This window comes from Arachis ipaensis, chromosome B6 (assembly GCF_059453495.1).
Source record: "Arachis ipaensis isolate K30076 ecotype BB chromosome B6, ASM5945349v1, whole genome shotgun sequence".
Lineage (NCBI taxonomy): Eukaryota > Viridiplantae > Streptophyta > Magnoliopsida > Fabales > Fabaceae > Arachis > Arachis ipaensis.
Window position 1 is genome coordinate 15,544,843 of NC_142441.1, and position 14,562 is coordinate 15,559,404.

The window sequence follows — 14,562 nt, forward strand, 5'->3', positions numbered from 1 at the left end:
CATGGTTCCTTCGGTAGCTGTAGATGACCAATTGTTCATGAGAGCTTTTCGGTGATCCAGAATTCACAAATTTTTGAATTTGGAATTGCACCCATTAATACTGCGATAGTAGCAGATTCTGCGGAGAAAATGCAGGCAACTACGTTGCATGAAAAAGCGGATGTGAAGGAGCCATTAGACAGAGAAGGGGGCTGGACCAAAGTTGTTGGAAGGGGTAGAGGGAAATTGGGCCAAAAAGCTAAGGCCCAAGCGATGGCTAAAAGCTTGACACCCCCCCCCTCTTTTTGGACACCAGTTGGCTAAATTTTTTATATTTGCTGATGATCTACTTACTATATTGTAAAACTAGAAAGCTCAGGTAGACGAAGTTATGAATTATATATACTTATTCTCTAAAGCATCAGGCCTACGAGTGAATCTTAGTAAGCCTAATGTTCAAAGAATATTTTTGTAAGAAGGAAGGAGATGCTCTCAAAAGTCTCTAGTATTCATTTTTTTCAAGACTTGAGAAGATACCTAGAGATTAATATTGGGCATGAAAGGTCTTCTAGGAGGACAGCTCAAGAAGTGATTGAGAAAATTCAGAACAAGCTTACTAGTTAGAAGGGGTGCCTGCTGAATAAGGCAAGAAGGCTTTGTTTGGTTAAGTCAGTAATTGCTTCTATTATAGTCTACAACATGCAGGTTACTCTCTTTCTGAAGTATGCATGTGAAAAGATTGATTCACTGATGTGACAATTCTTATGGAGATGCCATAATAATGGAGAGAGTTGCTATTGGTTAAGTGAAAAGTAGCTATTACTCCCAAAAAAGCGGGTGATTTAGGTGTAAAAGATACATACTGTGCTAATCTGGCACTTCTTGGCGAGTTGATTTGGGATTACTTCAATAATAGAAACAAACTATGGGTGCAAATTGTGATACAAAAATACCTCCAGAATTTGAATTGTTTTGGTGGTAGTCATGGACAGAATGTGTCGGCCACTTGGAACAACACTGTTAAAACATATGAGGTTCTTAAAGATGGGTTTAGGTGAAATGTAGGGGATATCCAGTAATCCATATGGTATGATGAATGGACCCCGTATGGAAGATTTTGTGATCTTGTTCCTTATATTCACATATCTGAGTCGGAATTCGTAGTGGCTGATTTGTGGTGTGATGGATCTTGGGTGGTAGATATGCTTGCTATGACAATTTTTCTTGCAGTTAAGCAATTCATTTGCGGCCTTCTCTATCCAAATTTGGTTGACCTGGATCCGGGACAGAGTTGGTGGCCTGCAAGGACAAAAAAGTACAGTATAAGAGAAAGTTACAGTTGGTTGTTGAAGCATAAAGTGAATTGAAATGAAAATAGTGATTGGAGCTGGCTTTGGCATTTAAATCTTCCGGAGAAGATCAAATTCACTATGTGGCTGGGCTTCATAACGTTCTCCCGACGAAGGCTTTCCGATTCAAGCGGCATCTAACTAGTTCGGATTTGTGCCAGAGATGCAATGCGACTCAAGAGACAATTGAACATTGCTTGCGGGACTGTGTTAAATCCAAGAGTCTTTGGCAAATGTTAGTCCCTCGCTTTATTTGACTCATTTCAATGCACCTCTATTGAAGCCTGATTTAGAAAGGTTGTGCCTGGTAATGAGGTTCTTTTGGGGCCATAGTGTGGTGGTTATAGAGACATAGGTATAATGATGTTCTCAATGTTGGGAATCTTTAGACGGATCACAAAGTGATTGTCTTTATCAGAAGCATTGTCATAGACCTGAGACTTGATATGCACCGGTGTTTTTCCTTTAGCACCTTCAAGAACCCCCTTAGATAATAGCTTTAAAGTTAATTGTGATATAAGTTTATTCCCTGATTTAAGTTTGACTGATTTTGGCTGTATTATTAGAGACTCTAATGGAGTAGGATTTCGAACTGTTCTAATAGTTCTCTAGTCTATCACCATATGTGAGCTTTTTGCCGTTTAGAAGGGGCTTGTCTTAACTTGGGACTGCGATTTGAGAGACATTGTGTGTGAAATAGATTGTTTGGATATTCTACACCTTTTACATGACTCTGATAGTGGGTACACATATGAAGTTAGTGATTCAGTTCACAAAATTCAGGAGCTTTTATCAAGATTTTAATATATTCAAGTCGATTGGATAACTAGAAAAACAAATAAATCGGCGAATTGTATGACTAAATATGGAATAAGAAATAATCCCAATCATATAATTTAGTCAGAGTCTAGTGATATTATTCAGCAAATTATCAGTTCTGCTTTAAAATAGGTGTTTGTTTTCATCTTCTCTTTTGTTTAAGCACAAAAAAAATTATTAAAATAGGTTTCATTTAAGAGAGATCCTTTAATAATTTTCGAATGAATTAAAAAAAAAAAAAGAAGAAAAAAGAAAAACGATGTCGTTTGAAGTTTGAACACGATGGGGGAGCACTGCAGTACCCTTCTGTTTAGCTGAGAGGAGCAGTTGAAGACAGCCGCCAGCGGAGGTGACAGCATCAGAATATAAAAAAAAAAAAAACCCCTCAGATTGAAGGAACGATTCAATGCGTGCACTCGTGAGAGTGAGCAATAACTATCTTTGCTCATCCTTTAGCCAAATCCACAAGTCACAGTATCGCTCCATCTTCTCTACACCACAGCTTCAGGCCTCATGGATGGACAAGGTCAAAAACGTCTTTACAGGCCAAAACCCCAAGCAAAACGACTCCTCCGCCGAATCGTTCACCCTCCTCCGTCAGATCCTCCTCTTCTCTTCATCTCATCTTAGCTTAGCTCGTTCCTCATATTCTAATGGTGATTTGTCTGTTTTGCCCTTCAACAAACAGGCTTTGCGGATGAAATGAAGAACGCAAGAAGGATCGGCACCTTTAAGCAGTTTGTGGTTGGAAGAAGCAGCGAAGTCACCTTCACCACCGCCTTCGAAAAATACGAAGCTATCCTTCGATGCCTCGCCAATTTTGATCCTACCGGAGAGGTACGTACGCTTTCTCCTTCTCATCGATCTTGTTTCAGTTATTGTTAATTTTAGTTTTTGTTAGATTTTATTTTCGGTAATTTTCAGAATCTGACTAGGGATCAAAAACAAGAAGCGGCAAAGCATTGTAACTCGACGCTTGTTGAAGTTGAGAATACGCTTGCCAAGTTCACTTGGGCGAAGTTAGCACAGAAGAAGATTGAGAAGTTAAAAGAAGAGGGAAAACCATTGCCCACAACTATTAGCGAGGTTAATGCTTCTAATTGCTTAAATCAATTCACCACGTTATGATTAAAAAAAAGTTTTGGTTTGGAGATCATTTTGAATTGAATTCAGTGTAACCGATCAACCAACTAAATTTAGGGTATTTGGATGTTTTATAGGTCCAAAAGCTGGTTGGTTCAACTCCATTGGATCTTGCAAGGTCTAATATGGCTCAGGGTGGACAAAATAGCATTGGCAGGAATGCACCCTGTCCATGCGGATCAAAGAAGAAATATAAATGGTTCATTTTTTTCTTCTTTCATAACTTTTTATTCGAAATGTTCTTGGCATTGAGGCATATTACCTAAACTCGTCGCCACTTGTTCATTTGGATTTTGGACTAGGTTTTTAATTTACTATGTATATATAGCTGAATTTATGATATATTTATACATGGCTAAGCAAATGTTTTTTCCAGATTTCATAGCTTCAGTTCTATTAGTTCTGGCTAAACTGGATTTCTCACTTAACTTGTATCTAAAATATGGATTTGGTGTTTTATTATGTATTGTAATTATAATGTAAGGTTATGTTGAATCTGGTGTGTCCCTATTTGCGCAACTGGGAACAGCAACTTGACATTTCTCATCCTTTTCAATTGAACAACTAATTACTAAAATACATTGGCCCTGCTTATTTTTTTTGAAGTAGTATATACCAGAACCCTTATGAAAAGGTTTTTCCAAATTGATTAGCTAATGCTTTGCTTGGTTGTTTATTCAGGTGTTGTGGAAAGACTTCAAGAAAATCAGGGGTTGTAAATTAAACTGCTTGGAAGGTGCTCACAAATGGCTGAATGAATCTGCAGTCCTACATGTTCTATTTTAATTCTGATCAAGCTGCATACTGCAATAAGCTGGTGTTAGGATGAGATATTTTGCAAAATAGTTGCTTGGGTTTATTTTGCTCATAATTTTGAGTTGTGCATAGGCAGAACTGAATAGAATGGTTTTTGTTCACTGTAACAGTAGCTAGCTAGTTAGTTCTCTTCTTTCCCTTACTCCCAAATGAAAGGCACGAGAATAAGAAACAAAGGTTGAAGGAATATATTATTTTGTTGCTATATCATCTCTCTTCTGTCTTTGGAAGATCCACTGTGTGGTGTGTACTATTGTTTGCAAAGTTAACACGATTGAACTGGTTTAGGGAAGAGTAACATAAACTGATCATATTTATAGGGAAGATGTCATTTCCTGTATTATCGTTATTTTGTGGGCACCTTTAATTTTCGTTTTTATTAACCATGCTTTAAGCATGTGGAGAACTGATACGCACATGACCTCAGAGTCTAAATTATCCAAAGAGAAAAAGAAAAGGGGTTAATATTGATCCTAAATGGCTTAACTGCTGCAACGTGCATATTCTCTGCTCTTCATCCGGAAACCCTAATAACGTAAGCAACTACTGTCAATAGACCATGTGTTATTTTTTATTTGGTGACTAGACCATGTGTTATTTGATTATTCACAAAAATGATTATAATTGAGGACAATCCTCTTATTTGTTAGAATATGTTTATGTAAATTACAACATCCTTCGTAAATTATAGCTTTGTGGACTATACATGGACATGTCGGCATTTCAAGACATTTCCTGGTTTCCATTAATTATGCTTAACAGCTTGTCTGGGTTTGTTAGGAAAAGATTTTTTTTTTCAATAAAAAATATATTTTTTATTTTTCTAGTGTATTTAGTAAAATTTTAGTAGTAAAAATAAAAATACTAAAATTTTTTTATAAGTTATAATTTATATTATTGTACTCAAATATAACTATTAGATAAAAATATATTTTTATATAAAATATTTAAACATAAAATTATTTTTATTTTTTAATTTTTTTAAAAAAAATCATTTAAAAAAAATCTTTTTTTAAAAGTTCACTCAACCAAATCCTAAAAACTTAAGTACTCTCTCATCACCATAGTATTGCGGTTAATCCATCTTCTTGAGCTCACTCAAACTATTATTTGTGAGGAGGAATTATGAAAGAGGGATGCTAGGAGCCAGCAATTTTTGTGTTTTGTAACTATCAATTGGCCATCAATAGTATTTTTAATGGTGTGAGATTACATCTAATGGTGGGAGATCACTCACTTTTGTTTTGATGGTTAAGTACTGGCCAGAAAACACAAAAGTTGCTGTCCCCTAGACTTTTCTATTATAAAATTATATTGGTGAGTGAATTACACGTGTGAGGGCCGAATTCTCAACCAGCCTTAGCTTTCAAGCTCTTCCACAAAGGAGAGTTACTTGCATAGTTGCATGTAAATAAAATAAGTGAATAAACAAGTCAATCATCCTTCATGGTTAGCACTTAGCAGTTAACACTGTGGAAAAGCGTGGAGCCAATTAAGAAGCTTTTAGAGTACTGGAGGTAACAGGAATAAACAAGTCTGGTATTGGGCAATGTATTCATAATGTTAGATGTGCAGCCATATACATAGAATAAGTGAATAATTTTACAAGACTAACTGTGTATTGGATTCTTTGCAACCCAAGGAGCTTCAACGATGCAATCACTCGTAGTTAATCCGTCATAGTTAGGAAGGAATCCACATACCATCTATAAAGTATAAGGTCAAGGTGAATTGAAATGTCACACAAGCACAAATTACAGTAGTGATGGATGTTGATTCATTTGTGTAAGTGATATAAATATAAGTGAAGTAGGGTAGCAGTAGTTAGAAAATCAAGATCAAGAAGTGTTTGTTGAGGTCATTACTGCAGTCACATATTAGTAGTATGCATGGCTCTGCATCTATATAATGCAGAGGTACTTGGCCTTGTGTTCACATTATTCATTCTCTGCATAGAGTGCAATTGATATTCAGTCTCAATTCTTTACTTTTCTCTGATTTTGCTCAAAACATCTTATGCTATCAGAGCCAAAGAATCAAGATCTTGACCGTAGCCTTCATTCTCTCAACCTCATCTTCTACCAAACAAACTTTACTTCCTATTGCTGAGAAGTTGGAAGATTCAAACTTCAACACATGGAAGCATCACGCCTGACTTAACATCCAGAGTCTCTATGGAAAATCATCTTGACTGGGGAAATGTTCCAAATCGATTTGAACCAGTCCCAAAGCCTCAACCAGCATCAGCATGTAATAGTATTCAACAAAAATCAACATAGTTTAATAGTTTATGGAACACTTGAAGTGAAAGAGTGAACGCAATTATTATTAAAATTTAAACACCGGAGGAAGACGATATCTTCCTTTACGAAGTTTGATTCTGCTACCTCCTTTCATTTATTTATTTATTTATGTTTTTGGCAGGAGGCTTACTTTTGATAAATATCTGAGGCTTGTTCTGAATCTTTGTTCTTAACTCACTTCCCATGTGTTTTCTTGCGATAAACAATATTGTTAATAAGAAAATGAAGCAGCACCTTTCCCAGTTTCCTAGCTTCAAAATTCTCATACATGTCTAACACTCCAACTACAGGTACGTACTTTGATCTGCCAAAAACCTTATGTTTTGAGAAGAAAAGAATTAGCCTCACCATTTGTTCAGTGAAAGAGATACCGTAATCCAAAGGGAGAAACCACAGGTTCATAGAGATAGAAGGAACATAAAAACCCTTGAGAAGCTAGATAGTCTCACATCAGCTGGGAGCAAGAAAGGGAGGTGAGAATGCAGTGTACAAATAAAGATTAAGCAACAACATTCCAATATACTTACCTGGACGGGGTCAATGGGTGATCAAGAAGGCCCATGGCTTAGGTTGGTGACCTCCATTGCACTTAGGAGGGGTGCCCGTCTAAGGTCTCCTCAAGTAGGAGAGCCTACGTCATAATTTGTGGCAGCGGTGACTTGCGTTCGCGCAGTCCCTACCTAATTTCAGTTTAAAGTCTTTTCAATCATATATTGTTGGTTTTCACCCTTTGAGTTCGAACCTTTTGCTTATTACCACGTCAGGATACCGAATTCTTAACCAGCCGTTCAAGCTTAAAATTAGTTGCATGTAAATTAGTAGCTAGCTAGTTAGTTCTCTTCTTTCCCTTACTCCCAAATGAAAGGCACGCGAATAAGAAACAAAGGTTGAAGGAATATATTATTTTGTTGCTATATCATCTCTCTTCTGTCTTTGAAGATCCACTGTGTGGTGTGTACTATTGTTTGCAAAGTTAACACGATTGAACTGGTTTAGGGAAGAGTAACATAAACTGATCATATTTATAGGGAAGGTGTCCATTTCCTGTATCATCGTTATTTTGTGGGCACCTTTAATTTTCGTTTTTATTGACCATGCTTTAAGCATGTGGAGAATTGATACGCACATGACCTCAGACTCTAAATTATCCAAAGAGAAAAAGAAAAGGGGTAATATTGATCCTAAATGGCTTAACTGCTTAAACGTGCATATTCTCTGCTCTTCATCCGGAAACCCCAATAACGTAAGCAACTACTGTCAATAGACCATGTGTTATTTTTTATTTGGTGACTAGACCATGTGTTATTTGATTATTCACAAAAATGACAATCCTCTTATTTGTTAGAATATGTTTATGTAAATTACAACATCCTTCGTAAATTATAGCTTTGTGGACTATACATGGATATGTCGGCATTTCAAGACATTTCCTGGTTTCCATTAATTATGCTTAACAGCTTGTCTGGGTGTTTGTTAGGAAAAGATTTTTTTTTCAATAAAAAATACACTTTTTATTTTTCTAGTGTATTTAATAGTAAAAACAAAAATACTAAATTTTTTTTATAAGTTATAATTTATATTTTTTAAAAGATTTTTTATTTAAAAAAATATATTTTAACATAATAAATAAATAATTAAAATATTTTTATATTTTTGTACTCAAATATAACTATTAGATAAAAATATATTTTTATATAAAATATTCAAATATAAAATTATTTTTATTTTTTTAAAACAAAATCTTTTTTTAAAAGTTCACTCAACCAAATCCTAAAAACTTAAATACTCTCTCATCAGTCATCACCATAGTATTGTGGTTAATCCATCTTCTTGAGCTCACTCAAACTATTAATTGTGAGGAGGAATTATGAAATTATGTTGGTGAGTGAATTACACGTGTGAGGGCCGAATTCTCAGCCAGCCTTAGCTTTCAAGCTCTTCCATAAAGGAGAGTTACTTGCATAGTTGCATGTAAATAAAATAAGTGAATAAACAAGTCAATCATCCTTCATGGTTAGCACTTAGCAGTTAGCACTGTGGAAAAGCGTGGAGCTAATTAAGAAGCTTTTAGAGTACTGGAGGTAACAGGATAAACAAGCCTGGTGTTCAGCAATGTATTCATAATGTTAGATGTGCAGCCATATACATAGAATAAGTGAATAATTTTACAAGACTAACTGTGTATTGGATTTCTTTGCAACCCAAGGAGCTTCAATGATGCAATCACTCGTAGTTAATCCGTCATAGTTAGGAAGGAATCCACATACCATCTATAAAGTATAAGGTCAAGGTGAATTGAAATGCCACACAAGCACAAATTACAGTAGTGATGGATGTTGATTCATTTGTGTAAGTGATATAAATATAAGTGAAGTAGGGTAGCAGTAGTTAGAAAATCAAGATCAAGAAGTGTTTGTTGAGGTCATTACTTCAGTCACATATTAGTAGTATGCATGGCTCTGCATCTGTATAATGCAGAGGTACTTGGCCTTGTGTTCACATTATTCATTCTCTGCATAGAGTGCAATTGATATTCAGTCTCAATTCTTTACTTTTCTCTGATTTTGCTCAAAACATCTTATGCTATCAGAGCCAAAGAATCAAGATCTTGACCGTAGCCTTCATTCTCTCAACCTCGTCTTCTACCAAACAAGCTTTACTTCCTATTGCTGAGAAGTTGGAAGATTCAAACTTCAACACATGGAAGCATCATGCCTGACTTAACATCCAGAGTGTCTCTATGGAAAATCATCTTGACCGGGGAAATGTTCCAAATCGATTTGAACCAGTCCCAAAGCCTCAACCAGCATCAGCATATAGTAGTATTCAACAAAGCAATTATTATTAAAATTTAAACACCGGAGGAAGAGGATGTCTTCCTTTACGAAGTTTGATTCTGCTACCTCCTTTCATTTATTTATTTATGTTTTTGGCAGGAGGCTTACTTTGATCAGCCAAAAACCTTATGTTTTGAGAAGAAAAGAATTAGCCTCACCATTTGTTAGTGAAAGAGATACCGTTATCCAAAGGGAGAAACCACAGGTTCATAGAGATAGAAGGAACATAAAAACCCTTGAGAAGCTAGATAGTCCCACATCAGCTGGGAGCAAGAAAGGGAGGTGGAATGCAGTGTACAAATAAAGATTAAGCAACAACATTTTAATATACTTACCTGGATGGGGTCAATGGGTGATCAAGAAGGCCCATGGCTTAGGTTGGTGACCTCCATTGCATTTAGGAGGGGTGCCTGCCTAAGGTCTCCTCAAGTAGGAGAGCCTACGTCATAATTTGTGGTAGCGGGGACTTGCGTTCGCGCAGTCCCTACCAAATTTCAGTTTGAAGTCTTTTCAATCATATATTGTTTTCACCCATGGAGATTCAATGGTTCAATCACTTGTACGTGAATCGTTGTATCATATTCAGGAAGGAATCCACATACCATCCATAAGGTCAAGGTGAATTGAAATGTCACACAAGCACGAATTATTCCGGTGATGGATTATTGATTCATTTGTGTAGTTGTGTATACTTGTATTCAACAAAAAGCAACATCGTCTTATGGAACACTTGAAGTGAAAGAGTGAAGGCAATTATTATTAAAATTTAAACAACGTTCATCTTCAGTTTAATGGTAGGAAGACTACGTGTTCCCTTGCGGCCTTGCCAAGTTTGATTCTGCTACCATCTTTTCAATTTTGCATCCTAAAGTGCTCATCTTTTTCTTTTATTATTTACATTTTTAGCAGGAGTCTTGTACTTTTGATAAATATCCGAGGCTTGCTCTGAATCTTTGTTCTTAACTCACTTCTTATGTGTTTTATATGGAAAACCATCTTGATTGGGGAAATGTTCCAAATCGATTTGAACCAGTCCCAAAGCCTTAACCAGCATCAGCATATAATTGTATTCAACAAACATCACCATAGTTTATGGAACACTTGAAGTGAAAGAGTTAATTCAATTACTATTAAAATTTAAACACCGTACCAAGTTTTCTGCTACCTCCTTTTCAATTTTGCATCCTAAAGTGCTCATCATGGGATTCTTCTTTTTCTTTTCTTTCATTTATTTATTTATATTTTTGGCAGAAGTCTTTTACTTTTGACAAATATCTGAGGCTTGCTCTGAATCTTTGTTCTTAACTCACTTCCCATGTGTTTTCTTGCTTTAAACAATAATAAGAAAATGAAGCAGCACCTTTCCCAGTTTCCTAGCTTCAAAATTCTCATACATGTCTAACACTCCAACTACAGGTATACTTTGATCTGCCAAAAACCTTATGTTTTGAGAAGAAAAGAATTAGCCTCACTGTTTGTTCAGCGAAAGAGATACCGCCAAAGCAAAGGGAGAAGCCGCAGGTTCATAAAGATAGAAAGAATAGAGGAACCTTGAAGTCCCACATCACCTGGGAGAAAGAAAGGGAGGTGAAAATGCAGTGTATAAATAAAGATTAATGAGCAACATTTTAACATACTTACCTGGATGGGGTCAATGGGTGATCAAGAAGGCCTATGGCCTAGGTTGGTGACTTCCATTGCACTTAGGAGGGGTGCCTGCCTAAGGTCTCCTCAAGTAGGAGAGCCTACATCATAATTTGTGGTAGTGGGGACTTGCGTTCGCGCAGTCCCTATCCAATTTCAGTTTAAAGTCTTTTAAATCATATATAAATTGGAAGAAACTAGTTGTAGGCTGTAGCCGTCCATTTTATTTACATATATTTTAAATTTAGCTTCTTGTTGCAGGCCGGAGAAAATAACATGCTATTATGGGGTAAGGTGAGTGGGTCCTGACAAAGAAAAAAATAAAGATATATGGGGGGATTGTGGAGTAGGTGAGTTGGTGTACTAGACTAGTAGGTGATGGTGTATCAAAAACAAGGCCGCTATAAAATTATAAATAACGTGAATAATATATAAGGCAGTTGGTGAAAAATGTCGAATTTGGATCTCTCAAAAATTTCTCTGCGGCCATTCAAGCTAAGCGATGTTGACGACTTTTTGCTATGGGCTGGGGATGATCAAGTCACACAAAACTTAAGATGGAAGACTTGTGGTTCAAGGGAAGAGGCTTTGGCCTTCATAAGAGACGTGTGCATACCTCATCCGTGGCGACGCTCAATCTGCCTTGACGACCGTTCCATAGGCTTTGTTTCGGTGTATCCGTGGTCAGGTGATGATAGATGCAAGGCTGACATAGGCTATGCCGTGGCCGCAGACTACTGGGGCCAAGGCATAGCCACCAAAGCAGTGAAGATGGCTGTGCCTCAAGTGTTCAATGACTTGTCTCATCTGGTAAGATTGCAGGCTTTCACTTCCCCTGAGAACAAGGCTTCTCAGAGAGTACTGGAAAAGGCTGGGTTCCTTAAGGAGGGTCTGCTCAGAAAGTACACTTATTTTAAAGGGAACATTAAGGATTCGGTAGTGTTTAGTTTCTTGTCAACTGATGAATTTCCTCATGATGACTCGTGGAAATAATCTAATATGGTTTGTGCTGGAAATAGTGTCTAATGAAGTCCCTTTTGTTATGGGATATGCTTGTATTGTATATTTTCTTTCTATAATGTGATGCTTCTTTTGGAACAACCTTACCTATCTATCTGTCTTCTTTTTATATTTGATCAATATGTGACTTGAGGTCCATATGAACTTGAATCTCAATGAACATAATGGATTTCGTTAGTTGCTCATAATTTCTTGTTTCAACTTAACAAGAAAACCAACACAATACCACCTAACCAATGCCATGTTACACAAACCATTCCTTTATTCTGAATCCCCACCCCAAATAATGTACTATGCTATAATTAATTGGTTACAGGGTAGATTCTGAGAATTGTTTGGTATTTACCACTCTGGATAGGTTGATTTGGGTTCCCAAGCATATCATCCAGTTCTTTTGCAAACCTCTTCATATCGCTGGCAGACAAGTAAATTGGAACTAAAACACCACCTCCATTTGCATTCCCATAATCCATGAGATCCATTTCTCCGAAGCTATTATCTGATTCCCCATTACTAATTAATCGTGTATTGAATTATTGATATATCAATAAAAATAATTAATTTTTAAATTTATTTAAAAATCATTTAAATATATAAATCTGATTAGATAATTTTGTAAAACTCTCTAGGATTTTTTTCTGATATAATGTAAAGTTTGTCAGCTTCTTCATCAGCAAACTTCAAGGAGCTTCACTTTTCACTCTTCTTCACTCTCATCCTCTTTCTCTTGTAAAACTTTTTATTTTTGGTCTTTTTGACAATTTCAAGTAATTCATTTCTTTTTTAATTTAATTTATTATTGTATTATTTTATAATTTTAACATGTTTATTTAGTTAGATTAAGTTTTGTTAGTTTTTAATTTTAGTCAGTTTGATAATTATTTAGTTTAATAATCAGATGATATAGTTAGTTGGTAAAGGATTCGATGGTCCCAGAATGTTTGAACCATTAAATGATCCCATAACAAAACATGTTTTTTAAGTTTTTTAATAACTGATAAATAGTTCTTATCTAATTTTAATTACAAATTAATCCCATATATTTTATATAATCATAAAAACTATTTTTTTATAAATTATTATTTTATCATTAATCTATTATGTTTATTAACAATCAAAAACAAAAAAAAATAACGAATTAGATCTTCCATTGATCGTAATAAACTTTTTGGCTATTCCAATCGATTAAAAGATTATATTTGATCCGCAATGTTCGTCCAAGACTGTGAAATCATGTTTCTTTGAAAATCAATCGATTGGATTATCAAAACAATCGATTGAATTTCAGGTTTCCCATAACTCAATCGATTGGACTACAGGTTGTTATCACAAAACAATCGATTGAAAATTGCAAGGCAGCATGGTTTTCACAAAAATCAATCGATTGGTCATATTACCCAATCGATTGAACGATGACTAAAATGTGGGTTTTTAATAATTCAATCAATTGCTTATACTACCCAATCGATTGAATGCTTCAAAACAACCTGAGGTCTCACAATTCAATCGATTGGTTGTGTTACCCAATCGATTGAAGTCGTCAAAACAATATGGATTTGCATATCTAGAACTTGATATTAATAGAAAGAATTGAGGCTGATCTTAATCCACTAAGAATTGCATCCCGTCCGTCTTTTAGTTTTAGCTATATTCAGATCTTAGAACTGTGATGTCAATTTTGCATTCTTATAACATTGTCTTCTTGAGCTTATTCACTTGAGCATGTGAACGTGATTGACTGCATAAATGAATGGGACTCCAAACTTTCAGTCTTCTTTAGGGTAATTGGTTATGCATTCTCTCTTTTGGATAAATGATAATATATTATACGTATTTGAATAGACTTGTGACTTTTTGTGCCTAGGAATTGTAAGTGATGGTTAATCAATTTTATATGTCTTTTATGTATCATTTACTGGGTAGCACAACCAATCGATTGAATTCGGCAAATCCATATTGTTTTGACGACTTCAATCGATTGGGTAACACAACCAATCGATTGAATTGTGAGACCTCAGGTTGTTTTGAAGCATTCAATCGATTGGGTAGTATAAGCAATTGATTGAATTATTAAAAACCCACATTTTAGTCATCGTTCAATCGATTGGGTAATATGACCAATCGATTGATTTTTGTGAAAACCATGCTACCTTGCAATTTTCAATCGATTGTTTTGTGATAACAACCTGTAGTCCAATCGATTGAGTTATGGAAAACCTGAAATTCAATTGATTGTTTTAATAATCCAATCGATTGATTTTCAAAGAAACATGATTTCACAGGATGAACGTCATGGATCAAATATAATTTTTTAATCGATTGGAATAGCAAAAAAGTTTATTACGATCAATAGAAGATCTAATTCGTTATTGTTTTTATTTTTGATTGTTAATAAACATAATAGATTAATAATAAATAATAATTTATAAAATAAAAAATAGTTTTTATGATTAAATAAAATATATGGGGTTAATTTGCAATTAAAATTAGATAAAGACTATTTATCAGTTATTAAAAAACTTAAAAAATATGTTTTGTTATAGGACCATTTAATGGTCCAAACATTTTGAGACCATCGAATCCGGTGCCAAGTTAGTTTAGAGTACCATCTATTATTAGTTTAGATAATATGAAATGATCATTTGAACTAAT

General features: G+C 35.2%; 2 protein-coding genes and 3 non-coding genes across 5 annotated transcripts; all 5 read left to right on the forward strand.

Moving 5' to 3' along the window:
- Nucleotides 1-2,431: 2,431 nt before the first annotated feature.
- On the forward strand, nucleotides 2,432-4,314 carry LOC107646478 (SEC-C motif protein). The gene is made up of 5 exons (XM_088491610.1): nucleotides 2,432-2,743; nucleotides 2,836-2,984; nucleotides 3,072-3,233; nucleotides 3,368-3,489; nucleotides 3,972-4,314. The coding sequence occupies exons 1-5, from the start codon at nucleotides 2,554-2,556 to the stop codon at nucleotides 4,012-4,014; spliced, it is 666 nt and encodes a 221-aa protein (XP_088347736.1). The 5' UTR covers nucleotides 2,432-2,553; the 3' UTR covers nucleotides 4,015-4,314.
- Nucleotides 4,315-6,928: 2,614 nt separating this feature from the next.
- On the forward strand, nucleotides 6,929-7,088 carry LOC148554705 (U1 spliceosomal RNA). The gene has a single exon (XR_015888447.1). It is a non-coding gene; the product is annotated as a U1 spliceosomal RNA (small nuclear RNA).
- A 2,485-nt stretch (nucleotides 7,089-9,573) lies between these two features.
- On the forward strand, nucleotides 9,574-9,733 carry LOC148554706 (U1 spliceosomal RNA). The gene has a single exon (XR_015886305.1). It is a non-coding gene; the product is annotated as a U1 spliceosomal RNA (small nuclear RNA).
- A 1,146-nt stretch (nucleotides 9,734-10,879) lies between these two features.
- Nucleotides 10,880-11,040, forward strand: LOC148554707 (U1 spliceosomal RNA). Its single transcript, XR_015891892.1, has one exon. It is a non-coding gene; the product is annotated as a U1 spliceosomal RNA (small nuclear RNA).
- Nucleotides 11,041-11,224: 184 nt separating this feature from the next.
- On the forward strand, nucleotides 11,225-11,991 carry LOC107647998 (uncharacterized). The gene has a single exon (XM_016352033.3). The coding sequence runs from the start codon at nucleotides 11,341-11,343 to the stop codon at nucleotides 11,881-11,883; it is 543 nt and encodes a 180-aa protein (XP_016207519.1). The 5' UTR covers nucleotides 11,225-11,340; the 3' UTR covers nucleotides 11,884-11,991.
- Nucleotides 11,992-14,562: the final 2,571 nt, after the last annotated feature.

Excerpts from the sequence above, each read along its gene's own strand:
- LOC107646478 (XM_088491610.1), top strand. The coding sequence starts at position 2,554 with ATGCGTGCACTCGTGAGAGTGAGCAATAACTATCTTTGCTCATCCTTT. Across the intron at positions 3,234-3,367 it reads TGCCCACAACTATTAGCGAG|GTCCAAAAGCTGGTTGGTTC; the intron begins GTTAATGCTTCT and ends GATGTTTTATAG. Across the intron at positions 3,490-3,971 it reads TCAAAGAAGAAATATAAATG|GTGTTGTGGAAAGACTTCAA; the intron begins GTTCATTTTTTT and ends TTGTTTATTCAG.
- LOC107647998 (XM_016352033.3), top strand. The coding sequence starts at position 11,341 with ATGTCGAATTTGGATCTCTCAAAAATTTCTCTGCGGCCATTCAAGCTA.